The following is a 21,044-nucleotide window of genomic DNA, read 5'->3' as shown; positions in this document are numbered from 1 at the left end:
CCCCCTAATTAAGGAGACTCTTTAGTCCTTAACTAAGGCTAAATAGCTTATAAAGCTAGACGTTAGGGCTATATTCTATTATATCTAGATAGCTAAAGGGGATAAGCACCTTATAGCATTTTATATAAGGTTTAGACTATTTAAGTAGCTAGTCTACCCCTTTAGGCTTATAGGTACTCCTACAACGTTCTAAAGATATATTAACAACGCCTTTAGTTTAATACTAGGAGACTATATAACAATATATCTTGACAACGTCTTAATATACTTAAGTAAAAGCTAAAAGGACTATATAAGAAAGGTATACAAGGTCCTCTAAAGACTAAGGGATATAGGCCTCAACCTAGACCTTAAGAAATATATATTTATAGTAAAGGAAGTCAAGTATCTAGGGTATATCGTAGAGGTAGAGGTCTATATCTATCCTAACCTTAAGAAGATCAAAGCTATCTATAAGTAGAAGGCGCCCTATAAGGTCTAAGGAGTATAGAGCTTCCTAGGATTTACTAATTTCTATCGCGACTTTATCTCCAACTTCTCTAAAAAGGCGACCCTATTAATATGCTTTACCTATAAGAATATCCTATTCTACTAGGGCAAAGAGGAATAGGAAGCCTTTAATACGCTTAAGGCTACATTTATATTAGAGCTAATCCTTGCCTAGTAGGACCTTAAGAGGAAGACGGTTATAGAAGCGGACTATTCTAGTATAGCGCTTAGCAAGTACTTGTCTTAGTAGGGAGAGGACAAGGTTCTCTACCCTATAGCCTACTACTCTATAAAGCTAAGCCCTACTAAACGCAACTATACTATCTATAATAAAGAGCTACTAGCTATTATCTCTTGCCTTAAGGCCTAGTTGGCGAAGCTCTAGAGTATAGTAGCCCCCTTTACTATCCTAACCAACTATAAGAACCTTAAGTACTTCACTTAGCTACGTCCAATTAGTGAACAACAGGCCTAATAGGCAAAGACGCTCTCCCTATTTAACTTCGAGCTAAAGTACTAGCTAGAATCCTAGGCCTTATACCCTAATATACTCTCTTAGTATAAATAGGACAAGCCTAAGGATAGCCAATATATCGCTTAGCTACTCCCTTTAATCAAAGTGTATTAGACTAGTATATAGGAGAAGGCTAGGTTATCTATAGGAGAGACACTCTTTAAGGATAAGTAGCTCGCTACTCTATAGGATAAGGGTATTGTTAGAGACGAGCACTATACTTACCGGCTTTAAGCCGTTTATAACGGAGCCTAGAAGTTTCTAAAGGAGGCGAACGTAGTATAGACCTAGATTGTAGACTACTCCCTCAATATATAAAGCGTACTCTAGTTCTATAGCCATCTTTAGCTCCCTATATAGGAGCCTCTAACTACTACAATCATCTAGTAGATCTATAACTTAGCTATATTAGGATACTTAGAGTATAATAGGCTATTTAAAATACTTTAGAGAGATTACTACTAGGACCTTATATCGTCTAATATAAAGCGGTTTATTAGGAACTATAATTAGTACTACTAGAGTAAGATCTTTCGATAACTATGTTAAAGGCTTTTACAACCTCTACCTATCTCTAATCACTTCTAGAAATAGATCTCTATTAACTTTATAACTAACCTTCCTATAAAGGATAAAGGGGCGCCTAGCTACCTTATAGTGATTACTAACCGCCTCTTTAAGTATATATAGCTTAAGGCGATATATTTAATAAGAGTGGAAGAGTATACCCTTCGGTTCTATAACGTATAGTAGCGCTTCTATAGGTTCCCAACTTAAATTATAACCAACTATAGGTCGGACTAGCTAAGTAGGTTCTAGACTATACTATATAAGGCGGTAGGGGTAGAGTAGCTCTTGTCGACGTCTTACTATCTCTAGATAGATAGAGGGATAAAGTAGGTCAATTAAGAGGTGTAGGCGATCCTTTAGATCTTCGTTTCCTTTATATAGTACAACTAGCCTAAACATCTTCTAGCCTACTAGTTTATATTTAACAATAGGGATTCGTCTATAACTAGAGTAAGTCTAAACTACCTCCTTTATAGGTTCGATATAAGTCCTATATAACTTATTATAATTCTAATAGCGTTTATAGCCTCCCTAAAAGGCTATACTACTAGGTTCCTCTACTATCTAAAGGAGGGAATAGAGTAGACCTAAGCGGTTATCGTATATATATAGTAGCGATAGTAGGCGAATATAAACCGTTCTTGTCGCCTAGCTAAGCAGTTCTAGGTTAGGGACAAGGTATAGCTCTCCCTATACAATATAAAGATGAACCGCCCTAGTAAGAAGCTCGACTAGCTAAATGCTAAGTATAAGGTAGTTATAGTACCTACCCCTCTAACGATAATGCTCAATAACCAAGTAGCCTATACCCAACCTTCTATATTAACCTAGTTGAGCAAGCAGCCTTTAACCTACTCCCTTTATAGAAAGTTATAGATAAGCGACTAGACCTTGTATAGGTTATATTAGAGAAGGGTATTCCCTAGCAAAAGTATAGGATAGAGGCGATCCTCAAAGCTTAAAACGTAAAGGGGAGGGGGAACAACTACGACGTATACATTAAGTAGGTAGGTTACAATAAACCGACGTAGGAGCCCTTAGAGAACTTCTTAGATACTACTACGTTTAACGAGTTTAAGTAGGAATAAGGAGATATATAGTATAATAATAGGCTAGTATTGAACTAGAGGAGAAAGGGGAAACGTTATATTTATATATAAACTACTCTATAAAGACTAACAACTTAGACAAATATAACTACCTAGGTATAGGGAAATTACAATATACCTAAATCCAGTTATCCTCCTAAAACTAAATAGAATATAGCTATATACAAAAAGACAATAAGATATATAAACGGCGCTACCTACTCTAGCTCTATAATAAGTCCTATATCTAGCAGGTCCTCCTCTTTATCCTTAAACGAGTATATAAGCAGGGCAGATATATACAAGGGCGGAATAGGCGTATAAGAGGTATAGGGCAGGGGCGGTATATGTCACAGCAAGGCAAAACAAGTGCTAGATGTCTCGCAGCTAAATTGATCCTCGATTGACGAAGACTTCAAGTCTAAGGAGAAAGAGGGAAACTATCAATATATAGGTAGAAAACAGTGCTTAAATACCTTAGGTAGTACGTATAGACAATTTGCAGTAGGGCTACAATTTGCAGTAGGGCTACAAAGTCTATACGTTGCAGGGTAAGACGTAGTTCGCCTTATTAGCGCGTTTTTCCTTATTGGCAAGTCAACCCCTCCTTCCTAATCTAGAAGTCGACTCGAATCTTGTAAATCCACTAACTCAGGAGGTTACGTAAGTGTATAGTCATATAATAGGTCTGTACGCAAGTTATATAACGGTAGTTAGCGCGCTATACCGTTATATTACCCCCCCTTTGAAAAAGCGTTATACCTATATAACGGATATATTACAGTCCTCCACTGGCTATTAGGAATTAAGAGAATTAGCTTATAAGCCTATTTTTTATAAAATTTATACAATTGAGTTCTATAGGACTTAGAAATCTGCTCTATAACCTGCTAGGCTATATAAGATATTGCATCTAGGCTAGTAGGTATACAAGGGAGCTAGGATAAAATATTATTCTACGACCTTATAGTAGGTTTATATGTATATACGACGTCTCCTAGACTAAGTTAGATCGTATTGTCCTTTAGGTACTAGTAGGTTATTATCTAGGTGTTTATTATCAAAGTAATCCTCCTTATAGGCTTTTAGCTATTATAGTAATCGCCAAGGTGGTCTAGCTACGTAGAGGAATTCTTTATAGAATTCCTAGAGGCGGTATAATATATTCTTAAAATTAGTAGCGTTGTACCATTTAGGGTCCTCGCCCCAACCGATCTACTAAGCGTAATACTAGAGTTTCCTTTTAAATATCTAGGAGGTAAGAATCTTTTCGACTTACTATTCCAATTCGTTGTCCACCTCAATTAGCAGTTTAGACTAGGGTTCCTAGCCTAATAATAGATTATTCAATGCCCTTCGGAGTCGATCTAAAGTAAATACTAGGTATATCTTCTAGGTCTTAGGTAGCTTTAGCTTATAGGAATAACCCTTCTTAGCGATAATTAGAAAAGGTTTAGCAATTAGATAGTCGAACTTATTACTTAGTTGGTTTATCTACTAGTGGCCCTTTGTAATATAGACCTTTTAACTAACTTCAAATTCTTCTAGCCGTCGATACTTATCTACTTACCGCTTTTAGGCTTCCTAGGCTTTCTATATACTTTCCCTAGCGAATTAGATAGTAGAATTAATTCTAAAGAGCATCTCTTAGGCTTTAGTGTGATTAAGCTTGTCTTTGGCATTACTAAACTCTTAGGTATACTCCTACTAATTGTAGGTTATCTAGGAGAATATACTAGTCTTAACCTCGAATAGGGCAAGGCCTATAGATAAGTAGAGTAAAATAGCTTAAATAAAATCTATAGTAGATAGTAATTCTAACTAATTATCTTAGAAATAATTAACGAAGGGGCGTAGACACTAGTCGAAGTATTGATTTATAATTTCAGTCTATCTATTTGTCTAAGGGTATTCTAAAGAAGAGAAGTATAGGTTAATTTTAAGGATTTTATAGAACTTGTCCTAGAATACTAAGATAAACTAAGGTTTTTAGTCCAAAGTGATCGATTCTAGGGCTCTATAGATATACTAAATGTACTAGTAGTAGAGTTGCGCTATCTCTTTAGCAATAGTAGTCTTATAGTAGAGGAGCGAGTAGCTATACTTCCCTAAGTGGTCCACTATAACAAAGACTTAGTCGTAGCCCAACTTGTCCTAGGGCATTGTATAGAAGTCTATAGTAACGTACTACTAAGGTCTTATAAGGACTTCTAAGGGCTTAAGGAGGCCTAGTAGCTTGTCGCGAGGTATATAGGAACGTTGGCAAGTCTAGCAATTCTAGACGAACCTATCGATATCTTCTATTTGCCCTAGCTAGAAGTATTGTCTCTAGACTAACTCTCGTATCTTATTCCTACCTAGATAGGCCGTAGAGACCTAGTTGTAGATCTTAGCTAATAGGTAGGTTTATAGGTAACTATCTAGTAGAACTATTAGCCTACCTCCCTTTAGTAGAAGGCTACTATCGCTTAGGGTCTAGTCGATATTATTCTAGTAAGTAAATTCTTAGAAACTCTCTAGAGCTTTGCTCTCCTAGTTTACTTTAAGGATAATATCTACTAGTTTATATTCTTCGAGTCGCTATAGGCGAGATAGCTTAGATACGTTGGCTTCGATTTAACAGATTATATACTATAAGTCGTACTTAGTAGGCTCCTTAGGTAGCAACTCTAGTTCCTCTAGGATCTATAGGTCTAGCCTACTCTTAGGGAGGACCGTCTAGGTATAGTAAGCTTCTTAGACTTCCTTCTAGGTAGCGAGCTCTTTAGCCTTATAGGACAGGGTATCGGCAATAGCGTTCTGCCTTCTAGGTTAGTAGACGATTTGAAAATCTAGGGCGGAGAGGAGCTTAGCCTATCTAGCTTATTGTATATTAAGTAGCCTCTTCTATATAAAGTATTGTAATATATAGTAGTTAAATAAGATATTGAACTGCTACTAGAAGCTAAGTAGCATTAGGTACTATTCTTCAACGGTATATACAATAGTAAGGAGTTCCTTATTGTAGATAGAGTAATTGCTTTTTAGCCTAGATATTGTTTTTAAAAAGAACGTAACGGGGTATTAACTATTATTATACTTCTATTAGAAGACTCTAGCTACGACTCCGCTAGATACGTCGACTTCGATTTAGCTCTCTCTAGTAGGATCGTAGTGTTTAAGGAGTAGAGTGTTAGTTATTCGCCTCTTAAGTTCTTAAAAGGCTTCCTTACACTCTTCGGTCTATTTAAATGGTTTTCCTTTGACGGTTAAGCGCTATAAGAGGCGTATAATTCTTCTATACTTATAGACAAATTGGCGGTAAAAGTTGTAGAATCTAAGGAAGGCTTATACTTCTTATATAGTAGTAGGTTAGTCCTAAGAAACTAGTGTCTTAATTTTCTTTAGGTCTATTTAGACGCCTTTAGTGCTAATAATAAACTTAAGGAACTTAGTTTCAATAGTATAGAATTTATATTTCTTAATATTCGCCTAGAGACCTACTTTATACAGTTTCTAAAGGATAAGCTATATATACTTATAGTGTTCTTCCTTATTCTAAAAATAGATAATTAGGTTATCGATATAGGCGGTTATAAATATATCGAGGTACTTGAAGAACTAGGAATTGACAAATCGTTAAAAGGTAGTAGACCTATTATATAGGCTAAATAGCAGGACCTTATAGTGGAATTGACTATAGTAGGTTTAGAAGGTCGTTAGGTCTTTGCTTCTAAGGGCAAGTCGGATTCGGTAGAAGGCCTACTAAATGTCGATTTTAATAAAGATTTTAGCGTTTCCCAATTATTATAGGGTTTCGTCAATGTAGGGTAATAGGTAGTAGTCTTTGACGATAACCTTATTTAGGGCTTGGTAGTCGATATAAAATCTCTAGGTCCTATCTCCTTTAATAGCAAAGAGTATAGGGGAGCTATATAAGGCGGCACTTAGCTCGATAAAACCCTTCTATAGGTTCTTAATTAAGTACTTTTTTATAGTCTCTAGCTAGTCGAGAGTATAGGAGTATAGGGGGCTTACTCGTTAGGGTAGTAGTCTAGTAAGTTTAATCTTATAGTTGTATTTACGCTTTAGTAGCATCTTATTAGATTCCTTTTTTAAGAATACGTTGGTAAATTTAGTAAAGTAAAAGTACTTTGTAATCGCTTCTTTAACTTAGCTTTAGACCTCTTTGTCCTCGTTGTTAAAGAGTTTACTAGTCTTCCTAGCCTTAATAGCTTAGTCAATCTAGGCGATTATAATAAATCCTAATATAGAACTTTCTTATTGATTTCCCTTAAGGAACATTTTATTAAAGGCTATAGTAGAGATGACTATAGCCTTAATCGGGTCTTCTAGAATCTATAGTCGCTTGCCCTCTTCTACCTAGGAGGCGATCTATTCCTCCTCTTCTTTAGGTGTTATAGGTCGAGTATAGGTTCTTAGGGGAATAAATTCCTTGCTCTTTAGTGCCTAGTCTATCTTCTAGAGGCTATTGTCCTATATACCTTTAAACAATATCTTCTAAGGGGGTTTCTTAGGGGGTTTAGTGAGATTACTCCTATTAGTATATATTTTAAAGACTTCGAGTTATACCGATTAGTATAATCCTAGGTCTACTTTAGGTTATACTAATTAATATATTCCTAGATCTTTAGTAGGTTATACCAATTAGTAGAATTTAGTAGGTAAAGGTTTAGAGAGAGTTTCTCTACGTCTTAGTATTTATAGCTACTATTAAGCCTTTTAATATTGATCTTAGTGCTCTATTGCTTAGTCTCTCTGCTTAGTATCCTTTTAGTATTTAGGGTTTAGGGCCTTAGGAATAAAGGAGTTATAAAGAATCTTAAGGATATAATTCTATTCTAGATTATATAGTTTATCTTTAGGCTAGATCAATCGATATTAGTAGGCATCTAGTAGAATATTGTAGTAAATAAGCTACTATTGGTCTAGTAATAGCTAATACTCCTTCCCTATATCGAGGGCTAGGAATAGAGTATCCCTTTATATTCTCCTATCAATTTAGAGGTCGAATCTTAAGATTAAGTCGATAAGGTCTATAAACTAGCCTTAGAAGTCCTTTATAGAGATCAGAGTCTCGAATAGTGTTCTCTTAACATTAAGTTTCTTAGCGATTCGCTTTATATAGATTTAATTAAAGAAGGTGTATCTATTTACTCTAGAGTCAATGAGTATAGTGATAGTGATACTAGTTCTATTAATAGCTAATATATAAGGGAAGAAGAGACTTTAACCGCCTATAAGCTACTAAAGGTCTACCTAGGTAACTACTAACCTAATATCTAGCCCTAAGCTAGAGTCTACTTTCCTTAAAGCTCTTAGTTTTCTAATTTAGTAGTCTTAGTCTTATTTTCTTTAGCTAAGTTCGTTATTTTTTCTAGGTCTACCTCTATCTTCTTAATTATAGCTATAATATATTTTAGGTATTACGTCTTTATATAGCTAATCTCTTAGCAATAGAAGCACTTACCCTTCTCTTTTAGAGTATTACGCTCCTTCTAAAAGAGCCTAGGAGATCCTAATTTAGCTTTGCCTCTACTAGAGCTATCTAGCTAAAGGGTCTTTTCTTTCTTCTTTATAGGACCTAATCCTCTACTTAGTTGTCTAGATCCTAGTAAATTGGATTTTCCGTCCTTCCGATCCTTTTTAGCTATCTCTTAAAGTAAAGAGAACTAATGACTAAGGCGAGTAAAGTCGTTGAAGCTAACACTTAGATCGACTAGATCTCTTGCTATCTAGAAATAGAGGCTCTAAGAGAGTTGGGTATAGAACTCCTCTTTCTATTTGTCCTTAGGTTTCTTAGACTTAGTAGTAAAGTAGACAAACTTAGTAAGGAACTTATAGTAAAGCGTAGATCCTATCTTTAAAGCTATAAAATTGTTCTTTATATAATAGAGCTTAGTAGGATCGGTATAGAATCCGTCTAGGAAGTCGAACAACTCGTTAAGATTAGTGATCGGTTCTACTATACCTTCTTCTAAATAGAGTATAAGAGCTTCTATTACTTCGCTATCGATAAAGGACACTATATACCTAAATTTCAAGTCTTCTATTAAGAACAATTTATAGTTCCCTTTAATCTTCTAAAGTATAGCTACTTTCTATACTAAATACTTTAGGTCTTTACTATTACTAAACTTTTTAAGGTTAGCAATCTTTATAGTTTTCGTATAGGCTATAGGTTTAGAAGTCTTTTTAGTCATTGAGATTAGATAATTAGGATTATATAACTCTGAGTACAACTTGGTTTACATTAGTTTAGTTTAGGTCAAAGGTACAGTTTAGCCCTATAGATCGACTATATTAGCAATCTTCTTAAGGAGCTCCGTCCTCTCGTCTTTAAGTACTATCTTATTATATAAAAGTACCTCGACTTAGGTATATAAAGTAGAAAGTTCTTTAAGGTTAAGGATATTGCCTTATTCCTATTTAAATTGCTAAACTCTTATAAATAGTATTGCTATCGAATTAGCTAGTACATTGTAGGTGACTTATAGGGCTATAGCTTGCCTAATTATTATATTACGCTATATAATAATCGATTAGATTATCTCGATAAGATCGTCGCCTTACAACTGATCAACCTATTTGATACTTAACGGTTAGACCTCCTTAGGAGCGATCGGTTCATTATCCTAAGAGAAGCGAGCAATAGCGATATACTTATTCTTAAGCCTTATATAACGTTCAATTAAATCTACCTTCTATTCTTTAGCTAAGTACTTAATTTAGCTAATTCGGTCGAAAAACTTAGAAATAGGGTTTATAAGCTTATATTCCTTAATTAAGTCGGTAGTTATATAGGTTTAAGAGCTAAACGAAGTTAAATCGCTAATCTTCGATCAAATTTAAGTACCTTAGTTACCTCCTATATTGAATTTATAGAGGTCTACTAGATCAATCTTCTAGGTATTCTAGCCCTGTTCGATAGGCCTAGGAGTATAACCTACGTTTTCCGTTTTATAAGCTATTATAGAATCGTACCTCTTTTAGGACTTCTTCTATTAATTAATATAGTTGAATCGCCTTAATAAGGTGATCGTACTACTTGCTACTAGTCGATTAGAGGTTGCTTTGCTATTGGCAACCTGTTGTACATTTGATAGTCTGTCCTTAGTGCCAATTAGTTCCTAGCTAACCTATTGTACTGCATTGTCGGTAAATCGAAGGTTCTATTAGAGATTCAAGTTCCTTAGCTAACCAAACTAGTCTTATTGGGAAAAGCTATATTAGATATTATATCGCCTTCGTAGGCCTATAGTAGTAAGACTTGAAGTAATGTTATAGTAAGGTAAAACAAGTGCTAGATATCTCGTAGCTAAATTGATCCTCGATTAACAAAGACTTTAAGTCTAAAGAGAGAGAAGGAAACTATTAATATATAGGTGGAAAACAGTGCTTAAATACCTTAGGTAGTATATATAGACAATTTACAGTAGGGCTACAATTTATAGTAGGGCTATAAAGTCTATACGTTGTAGGGTAAGACGCGGTTCGCCTTATTAGTGCGTTTTTCCTTATTGGCAAGTCAACCCCTCCTTCCTAATCTGGAAGTCGACTTGAATCTTGCAAATCCACCAACTTAGGAGGTCACATAAGTGTGTAGTCACGTGACAGGTCTGTACACAAGTTATATGACGGTGGTTAGCGCGCTATGCTATTATAGTATATACGCTTAATAGGTATATAAAACGTCTTCTACAGGGGAGGACAGGCGTCCTCCGTAGTATAGGTTGTTGGGAGACATATATATATAGGGTGAGTAGCGGAGGCGGGACCCCTAAGGGATATAGATAGGCAAGGGGGAGGTAAATATAATAACGTACTCTATAAAGTGCAAATTCGTCTTAAAGACAGTGGATTGGGGTGATAGACTACCTAGATATAGGGGACCTAGTTTTTCTGTTTTTCTATTTATTTTAGAGCGTTGTATTCGTTGCTAGGGGGTCTAGCCCTCTAATCATATATATTTAAGTAGGCTAAGCCCATCTTCTTTATCATTAAGCAAGACATTAAGCAGTTGTCAATATACGTTCGTTGATACTACGTTGGTAGTTCTCCTTCTTCTAGGAAGGCTATTAAGCCTCTCCTTTTGTTGTCCTACCTCTGTCTAGACGATAAGCATCTGAGCTATTGAGCTCTGACCATATTCTCGTTATCTTCTATCTTTTCTGCTATATCCTACTAGATATACCTAAGCTATATATCTTCCTCTTAGGAGATATCCTTCCTATTACTCAATATATACTATCTTTATTCGTCTAAAGGGGTACTATATTCCTCTAGGGACTATCTTATATGCCTAGTCCTAGGTATAGTGGAGTAGGTTAATATAGAGGTTTTATACTATTTCAAATAGAGGCTTAATTAGGGAGGAGCTTAGCTCTATATCTAAATAGGATAGTATAGACTACAAAGTCTTCTAAGATCGTAGAACTATACAATACTATATTGATAGCTATACGACGACGATACAACCGACCTATTGAAGCTTTAGTATACTAATACTAGTATCTCTAGGAGGTATAGAAACCTATTGAGGTATATATGTTCTAAGGGTCTATTGAGACCTTGTCCTAGGAGTCCTTCCTTTGCCTAGACAGTGTAGGGCATTGAAAAGATATCTTATTATCCTTAATACTTTAAAGACCTATTAAAGCTTCGTTATTATCGATATAGTAGTTGTAAAACGCTAATCTAATTGAAAGACGATAGTTCTATCCTTCTAAATAGAGATAGGGGTAGAATTTTCATCGATCGTCATTTTCTTCTCTAGTTTAGCTAAACTAGTTATAAAAGTAGTTAAATGTAGTAGCTACTTATAAGCTTCTAAGCTTAGGGCTATACTTTGATAACATTTAGCTCCTTTTAATAGTATATCTAGTACTATTTTATATTAGATATAAGGTCTTAGTATAGACGTTTACTTTTCTTCTTAAGAGCTATACTCTTATTGCTATTATACTAGTTAGGTTTAGTATATTAGTTGCTAGAGGTATCTAGGTAATCTATAAGGAACCTATAGTTATCCTTTAGGGCCTTTAGACCGTATATTCTAAAGGAACTTAGCTGCTTAAGAGGTTTTCTTCCTCTAGATAGACGTCGAAGGAGTCGACATTCCTATAGAAGTATATATATTAGTCTTTTTATAGTCTATCGATATAGTCGTTGCCTTTCTTGAAGACGATAGCTAAACGTCTAATGACTAGACTCTAGCGATATATATATATATTGTCTATAGAAGCTCTAAGAATCCTATCGGCCTCTATAATACTATTAATCCTAATATCAACCTCCGAAGGAGAGTCTAAGGATATATTTATCTTATAGCCTTTCTAAGGTATACTAAGCGAAGAAGACCTAGCTAAAGCGGTATAGACACCTCTTCTATCTTTGCTAGATACTTCTACTCCACTTATTTATATAGAGGCATCTACAATAATATCTTCTAGTCTCTCCGAAGCTAAAGCTCTAAAGAAGATAACTAAGTATATTCTTACTATTGTACTTAGTACAATCTTTCCAACTCTAGCGAAGGCTAGCCTTTAGGGCCACTTCTCTAGTTAGAATGCTATATAATGGATTAAGACCTTCGAGGAGATATATAAGGCTTATTAGATTACTAATGACAAGACCTATATATACCTATTTAAGCTCTAGTATAATATTATAATCTAGCCTATTATTTGTTACTAGGAGAAAAAGGACTAAGAGACTTAGGCCGCTTTCAAAGCTAAGTTCCTAAAGCGTTAGAAAGGCAACGACCCTAAGTAGTATAGTAATGGAGGTTACCTTTATAATCTAATCAAAGGGAGATGCTAGCTAGTTAGCAAAGTTATCTACAACTACTTTAAGTTGATCGACTATATATACATTGTCGCCTTTACTAAAGTTTATAAGGAGCTATAGTATATAATCGTTTTAACGATATAGTATACGCTTAATTAATAGATCTAGGTAGCTCTTAAGGACCACTAGCGTACTTTAAAGAAGGACGACAAAGACTCTATTTATACTACGAAGTAGGTAGACTTCCTTAAGTTCGTTTAGGATCCTCTTTAGAAGGGTCTTAACGTAGGAGATCTCTTCCTTAAGACCTATAAGCGTAAGATCGATCTATAGAAGTACTACTCGCCTTTGGCTACGCCTACTATCAAGATGACTCCTAAGTCGTAGGAGTAGAAAGAGAAGGAGCTAAAGAAAACTCTTATACCTATGCCCAACAATATCGACGATCTAGCTAATTAGCTCTAGCATCTATATATCTAGAAGTAGAAGATTACTAAGTAGTTTAAGTAGAAGATTAAAGCTTTCTATTTATATAGAATCGATCCTACTCCTAATAAGATTAAGGTTCTCTAGATATATTTCTAGTAGTAGTAGAGCCGCTTATAAGAAAGATGTGTTAGCTTTGTTACTAGTCTATATATTGATAGTTGTCCTCCTAGCTACGATAGACCTATAAGCTCTAGCTATTGCTATTATTGTAGTAACTTTGACTATATAGTCCTTAAGTATATAGAAGCTATAAAAGCTATAGCTATAGGTCTAATATATTGTAAAGGTATAGACTACTGCCTTAGCGATAGGAGCAAGAAGGGCTATACACTAGCTAAGACGATCACCTTTGCAAAGGTAGATATTGACAATGCGCAAGAGGTTAGTAAGATCGGCTAGCTCGTTCTTATATATATAGCCTATTACTTACAATATAATAGCTACCCTATATACTAAGTATATTGTCGTAAATACAAATATCTAAATAGTCGTCTATTTAAGCTAGATATATCCTTAGTGCTAAACAAGCACTATCTCTAATAGCCTAAGCTGTATTAGAAGCCTATAACCGTCTAGACGACGATCAATCGTCTTATATATAAAGGGGAGCCTAAGCTTACCTCTACCTTCTATTATATAGCGTCTAATTAGTTGTCGTTTTATATAGTCCTATTAAAAGGAGGTTGTATCTTAACTTAGAAGGTTGTTCTATAACCTATATTAAAGGCTAACGAATTCCATTGACTACCTCTTCCTCTCTCTAACTAGACTAAGGGGGAAGCTAAGGAGGAAGTAGACGAGGAAGCGGAGACTATACTTTAGGATATACCGCCTACTAAGTGTTAGTTTACTAAGGACAAAAGGGAAGACGACATCTAGATAGGCGGTACTCCTATACCTCTAGTGGAGCCTCCTTATATAACTATTCTTAAGAACCTAGCTATAACGAATTATATAAAGAAAGAGGAGCTATAGTCTAAGCCGCCTACGTCGAAGGTTACTATATTGCCTTTATATATAAAGGATACGATCTATACTACGATAAAGGCGAAGACTAGTCTAACCTTTAACGATTTAGTCTATATCTCGCTTAAGTATAAAGATACTTTAATTATATATCTATAAGGCATTTCTACTAATATCGAGGTTATCAACTATAAAGGGTCTAGTATTCCTAAGCCTAATAGACTAGCTATTGTACTAAAAGATATAGGGATCTATATATAAGCTCTATATACTAATATAAATACATTTGATAGTCTTTGCTCTAGCTAGACTAAGATAGTTCTAGTAATCTTCGGAGTTATTAAAGATAGTATATAGGGCATCTATATAAGAAGCCTCTAGGAGCACTAGATTCGTAAGGGTCTGCCTAGAGACGTTGACAATTATATCTATACCCTACTCTAGAAGTCTATCTTAACGCTCTTAGTCTCGGAGTATATAGAACTTAGTACGATAATAAGAGTATAGTCGCTTTCTACTCTATATATCTAGTTTAAGAAAGGACATTATAATAAGTATCTTGCTCTAATCGACTCTAGTTCAGAGTACAACTATATTTCAATAAGTGTCGTTAAGAAATATACGCTACTATACTAGCCTACCAAGGTCGTTTCAAAGGGTCTTTATAGCTTAGCACCGTTCTTTAGAGAGACCTAGGTCACTTTTTACCTAAGCGAAGTTAATATTAACCTTTACTTCTTTATAACTAAGGACATCGCTAATAGGTATAAAGCAATCCTTAGTATACTATTCGTTAAAGATACTACTTTGACCTTCGATTACTATAATAGTAATCTAATTACTACTAATCTACTTATAGAGGGAAAGATAGTCTAAACGTATATCGTCTCTAAGAAGATTACTTAATAGAATCGCCTACTATCTCTAATATAACTAGCTATTTAAAGACAATTCTAAGGATTAATAAAGAATCTTGAAAGAATCTTTAACTAAATAGAGATAGAGGAAGGCGAGACTACCCTCAGTTTCCTCAACGATAATGTAGACAAAGTAGTTTTTTATTTTATTTTATAGAAGTCCTATATATTGCTTCTTAATACTCTTTTTTATATTATATGTCTTTATTCTTTATCTTCTCTATCTAGATAGACAAAGATCGAATTATTGTCCTATTTAAAAGGGAAGAGAGGGACCCTAGTTGGAAACCCCTTTTCCAACTAAAGGCTAAAGTAGGGATTTAAATGTAAGGTTAAATATACCTTAAAGACATTTATACTTTAGAAGAATATTATAAATAAGGTTCAACTAGTTGATTTAGTACTATCAAATAGCTCTACGCTAGAAGGAGACCTATTATAGTAAGAAAAGCGGTTTATAAAGGCTAAGGCAAAGATATAGTTTAAGAAGGAATAGGACGATCTTATAGTCCCCTATTTCTTAGATCTTAAGCCGAGCTTAAGGCTTACTAAGGAGCGCCTTTAAGCGATGTTCGCTACTATAGATAGGTTCCTTAATAAGCTAGAAAAGGAGATATTCGTTAAGATCTTACGAAATTAGGAAGTTATACTTATATAGGATTTCACTGAGTATAGGCGTATCTATAAGGATATTGTCCTACCTTAGTATATTAAGACTATCCTATATAAGGCCTAGTAGAGTAAGTCTATTCCAATTCTAAAGCCGTTAATATAGAAGGTTATTGATCTACTTAGAGAGAGGTAGATATATAGGATTATTAAGTATAGCTATATAAGCTACTATAATAATTGGTTCTTTATTCTTAAGAAGGACAGTGGATTGTAGTTTATTAATAATGTTTAAAAGGCCAATGCTATAACGATCTATAACGCTTTCGTCCTACCTACTATAGAGGAATTTAGTAAGGACTTTAGTAGCTATAAGCTAATGTTTCTCCTAAATCTCTTCTCTAATTACAACTAGGTTAATCTTAATAAGTAGAGCTATAATTTAACGACCTTTTCGACGTTAATTGGTCTCTTCTATATATATATACTATTGATAGAGGGTATAAATTCTATTGCCTAGTTCTAGTAGACTATAACAACGATCTTTAATAACTTTATCCTAGATGTCTATCGAGTCTATCTAGACGACATTGTAGTAAAAGGTCTTTGATCTAATTATAATAGTTATCTAGATAAAGAAGGACGTTGTAAATTTGTTGTTAAATATCTTAAGAATATCGATATAGTGTTACTAAATATAGAGCTAATAGGTACAACTATCGTTATAGTAAAGTCGAAGTAGGCGTAGCTAAAAGTAGTCCTACTTAGTTATCTTTATATACCTAATAAGCGTCTTCCTAAAGAAGTAAAGGTAATTAAGATAAAGGAGTAGAAGACCTATTCTAACGTTAAAGAGGTATATACCTTCGTTGAAATAGTTAGATACTATTAGATCTAGATCAAGGGCTTTACAATTATTACAATTCCTCTTTACGCCCTAATAAAGAAGGATACTAAGTAGACTTAGGAGCCTACTAAGTAGAAGGCGATGGATAAGCTAAAGAAGAAAATCACTACTACTCTAGTCCTTATAATGCTCGTCTATAGCGATCTATAGTATAGTATAATCTTCCTAGTTTACAACATTAGCATCTTTAGCTAGGGAGGTATACTTAAGCAGGTCGGTCCCAATAGCAAGAGACATCTATATAAGTTCAAGAGCAGTATCTAGTTAAAGGTAGAGAAGTGGTATAATACTATAAAGAGGGAGCTAAGGGGGCTACTCTTCCTTTTAAAGCGTTTTCGCCACTACCTTTTTAATATATATTTTACTATAGAGACCAATGCTCTAGTTTTAGTCTATTAGCTTAATGGTGCTATAAGCGATGTTCTAGGTACTTTTATAATACACTAGATTATCTAGATCCGCCTATTCGACTTCGAGGTTAAGTATATCCTAGGCTCTAAAAATGTTGTAGCTAACGCATTGTCCTATAAGCTACCTAGGCCCTTTGACTATATAGAGAAGGAAGTAGAGAAGGATATCGACGACTAGGTCGACGCCTAGATCTTTGTCAACTATATAGGCGAAGAGACGTCGTATCTAGCAAGGAAGCTAGAGCCTATCCGCCTTTAGGACGGTTACTCCTAGCGTTCCTAGGATATTACCTATTTCTTATCGACGATAGAAGCTCTACCTAGCTACGGTCTATACTAGAAGCGACATTAGCTTAAAAGGAAAGCGTTAAAATACTTTGTTGAGGATCATCACCTTTTCCTCTAAAGTATAAATTATATATAGTGTTATAAGTATATTGTTGATACCCCTAAGGAGAGGCGTTTAATCTTCAACTAGTATTACAATAAGGTTGGCTATTATAGGAAGGAGCCGATATACCAATAGGTAATAAACTACTACTACTAGTATAGTATATACAAAGATATAGCGAACTAGATTTAGGCTTATACCCTATATTAAGTGTATAATGCCTAGAGGTTTAAGGAAGTGGCAGGTTGGACAACGCCTCCGCCTTTTCCTTTTACTAAATAGCACCTCGACATCTAATATATACTGTCTAGCTATAGGGAGAAGAAGTGTTTCCTCGTTAAGGCTCGTAATAATCTTATAGGATATATCGAGGCTAAGATCTTACTAAATAAATCCTCTAAGTCCGTTAAGTCCTTTATCTTATAGTACATCCTTTGTTGCTAGGGTTATTCTATAGTTGTAGTTGTCGACGAAGGCTTTAAGTTTAAGGGCGAAGTTAAGGAGATCCTTTATAAGTTAGGCATTAAGAGAGTTATCATCTTATTATACAATTTACGTATAAACGGTGTAAATGAGGCTAGCTATATCCCGATTACTACCTTGTTTACAAAGATAACTAATAGTATAGGAAAAAGATAGAGGGAGCTCCTTCTATATATCTTATATATAGATTATATAACTATTAGGGGCTCTTATAGGATATTTCCCTTCTTTCTTGTCTATAATTATAAGCCTATTAGTCTAGTTGAGTTTAATGTTCCTATATAGCGAATTCTTACCTAGGACTCTATCTATACCTAGTCGGAGGGGGAAGATTCTACAAAGGTCTATACAAAGCTTATTGCCCTTTATACCTATATCCTCTAGGAAGTAGAGTACAATTATAAGATTGCTACTAAATAGGTTGCTATAGCCTATAAAAAGATAGCTAAACGCTATAATAAGGCTTATAAATGTAAATTTCGCTTTAAAAATATAGTTATATCCATTAGTAATCTCGTCTTCGTCTACAACAATATACGCTAGCTAGATATAAGCTTAGTTCAGAAGCTAGAGTATCGCTAGTTTAGCCTATTCTATATTTAGATAATCAAAGACTAGGACATTTACTTCCTAGAGACTCTAGACAATATACCTATCTAGACGCTATATCCTTTGAACTATATAAAGAAATTCTTTAAGCTAGATAATATTTAGCTAGAAGTAGATAGACCGACCCTATTCTATTGTAAAGAAGAATATTATAATAGTAGGCACTACAACAAAGTTAGCAACGAAGGTTATAGCGATAGGGAGCGAGATTCTACAAATGTATATCTCTCAATATCTACCAACGATAGCGAAGGGGAATATAGTGTCGCTGATAGTACTAGCCTTAACTAAGCAGAAGAGGACTACATCTACGTCTTTACTAGCCTAGATAGCTATACTAATCACCTAAGTAAACTTCCCTATAATAGCGTTATAGTTCTAGATTATAACAAGGTCTATAGTATAAGCGATCACAATGATAAGACGCTAAAAGAGGATAGTATAGAGGACACTACAATTATAGTTGAGGAGGAGGTCCTTAAAGAAGAAACCCCTAGTCGTACTATAGCGCCTTAGGCTAGCTAGACTCACTTAACTACGAAAGGGGTAAAGAAGGAGCAACCTTGATAAGAGCTTATCGTTGAAATCCCCTATAGAAAGCTACCTAGTTTTCAATATTAGCCCTCTAGATATATAGGGATATACGTTCTAGAAGGGAGAGAGAGTATAGAAGCTACTGCCTTCAATAGTTTTACTAGTGTTTAGCTATATTTCCTTTCTAATACCTATTATTATATTAGCCTTCTACTCGTTAGTAATATCTTTATTAGCTACGTCTTACTTAGTCTTTGTCTATTCGCTATCCTTCGTTCGTTTTTAGCCTTTAAGACTTTATTCTTTTCGCTAATATCTAAGTTTTCCTCCTAGGGGGTAACTCTACTCTTAGGAGCCTTATAGTCATTTATATCTTTTTCTTTTTCACTTTTGTCCTTTAGATAGATAGTTTCTATTGTATAGGACTAAGTTTCTTAGAGCTAAAGTCAAGGCTAAGAAAAATCTGCGATTAGGGTATATAGTCTTTTAATCTATTGTCTATAGGCTAAGCTCCTAGACTATATCCTACCCCTTGCCTATCCCTATCAATTTTCTCTGTCTCTTAGCGATATAAGCTCTTATAGTTGGTCTAGTACTATGCTATTTGCTCTCTAATAGCATCCTTTAGTAGGATAAACCACTCTTAGCCTACCTCTTCTAGGCGTAGCTTTAGCCTAGGATCGTTCTTTGAATTATATAGAAGGTAGCTCTATAAGATTAAGTCCTAAGCTAGGTGCTTCTAATTGTTCCTATAGACATAAGTCTAAGTATACTCCTTCTCTAACTAGATATAGTTAGTATACTTATTACTAAAGAGAGAGGTAAGAGAAGCGTAGCTATTAAAGGGCTAAGTTATATAGACGTCCCTATCCTTATTAAAAGGAGTTGTCGAACACTAGTACAATAGTTTATAGCTATAGCAAAGTACTTTATTACTATAGGAGTATTAGTCTTCCTCCACTTAGAAGGTGAATATAAAAGGGAAGTATAGTACTTATTTGCAACTCTATACCTAGATCAAAAGCGCTAACGCTTAGTTTAGATATATAGTAAGATAATGTATCTAACGCCTAAGTGGTCCGCCATTGTAATGCTCTATAAACATTGGACAAAGAACTAAGGTGTTATAGTACTATTCAATTATATTAACTAGCCTATTGTCGATATAAACCAATTGCTATATTCTACACTAATCTTGCTAATTGCTTAGTAGAACCTATTAGATATATAACAATCTAACGTTTAGTTGATAGATCTTGATTATACTATAGATAGCCTTGTATTCGACTAAGATTATAATATACTTATTAGTATAATACTTATCTTTCGGTATTGGTAAATCCCTTATTTTACTCTAAACTACTTAGATATACTTCTAGACTATAAAGATCGTTGTTTTTAGTACTAGTAAGAGATCGATCTAGCGGTTTATAATCCTATATAATAATAGCTTCTAGTCGTCTACTTTATTAGTAATTTCCTACAACGTATTATAGATATACTAGCTACTTAGCGTTATAGCTTTTAAGTTACAAATTTATATATAAGAGCTATATATAAATTCGAAAGGGAAGTAGAAGACCCAACTACTAAGAACTTGATTTGCTTAGAGAGACGAGGGTACTAAAATAAGGTGGCGAGAAGGTTGGAGGAAGAAAATGGTTCTAGGATAGTAAAGAGGAGAAGAAGGCCTTAAGAAATTAGGGGGCGAACGCTCATTTCTAGTTAATTAGTAGGCGCTATAAGCCTTATCTATTTTCTTTCGCCTAATTTAGGAAAGAGCTAAGTAGCCCTCCTACCTTCGAAGGCTTGTCTACCCCTTTTTCTTAATCCTCTTGCTAGCTCTCTTACAATCAACCATTTCTTTCGCCTCGTCTACTACGCTTTGGATTTTCTTATAATCGCTTCAATTAGTCTAGATCTTTCTACTTAGAGAGCGACTTTTCTTATAAGCTGATTTTTTATACGCTATTATAAGTATTGCTATAGGCTGTCGTAGGATTCCTAATTTTATAGGGCCTATATAGCCCTAGGCTGATATAACTACTAACCTAGAATAGAAGTAGCTGCTTAGAGAGCTTAAGTTTTATATACTACAAGGTTCGTAGAGGCCTGCTAGCGATAGCGATTAGGCGTAGCATTATACCTCCTTTATAAAGCAAGAGCTAGACTTAAGGATACTAAGTTACCCTAGGGAGACTAGTCCTAAGCTTTTTCTATTTCTATAGACTCTAAAGAAGTACCTATAAGATATAATCAACCAACGATCTAACTAGATT

At 34.6% G+C, this 21,044-nt stretch overlaps 1 protein-coding gene across 1 annotated transcript; it reads left to right on the top strand.

Annotated features, from left to right (window-relative positions):
• Nucleotides 1–220: 220 nt before the first annotated feature.
• Nucleotides 221–460, top strand: THITE_2051926 (uncharacterized protein; the record flags this gene model as incomplete). Its single annotated transcript, XM_003653966.1, has 2 exons — nucleotides 221–272; nucleotides 336–460. Coding segments are annotated over 2 exons (177 nt in total), but the record flags the coding sequence as incomplete, so codon positions are not given.
• Nucleotides 461–21,044: the final 20,584 nt, after the last annotated feature.

Source organism: Thermothielavioides terrestris, chromosome 3, assembly GCF_000226115.1.
Source record: "Thermothielavioides terrestris NRRL 8126 chromosome 3, complete sequence".
NCBI lineage: Eukaryota > Fungi > Ascomycota > Sordariomycetes > Sordariales > Chaetomiaceae > Thermothielavioides > Thermothielavioides terrestris.
Note: the sequence above shows the minus strand (reverse complement) of the source record. Positions and strands in the feature narration are given on the sequence as shown.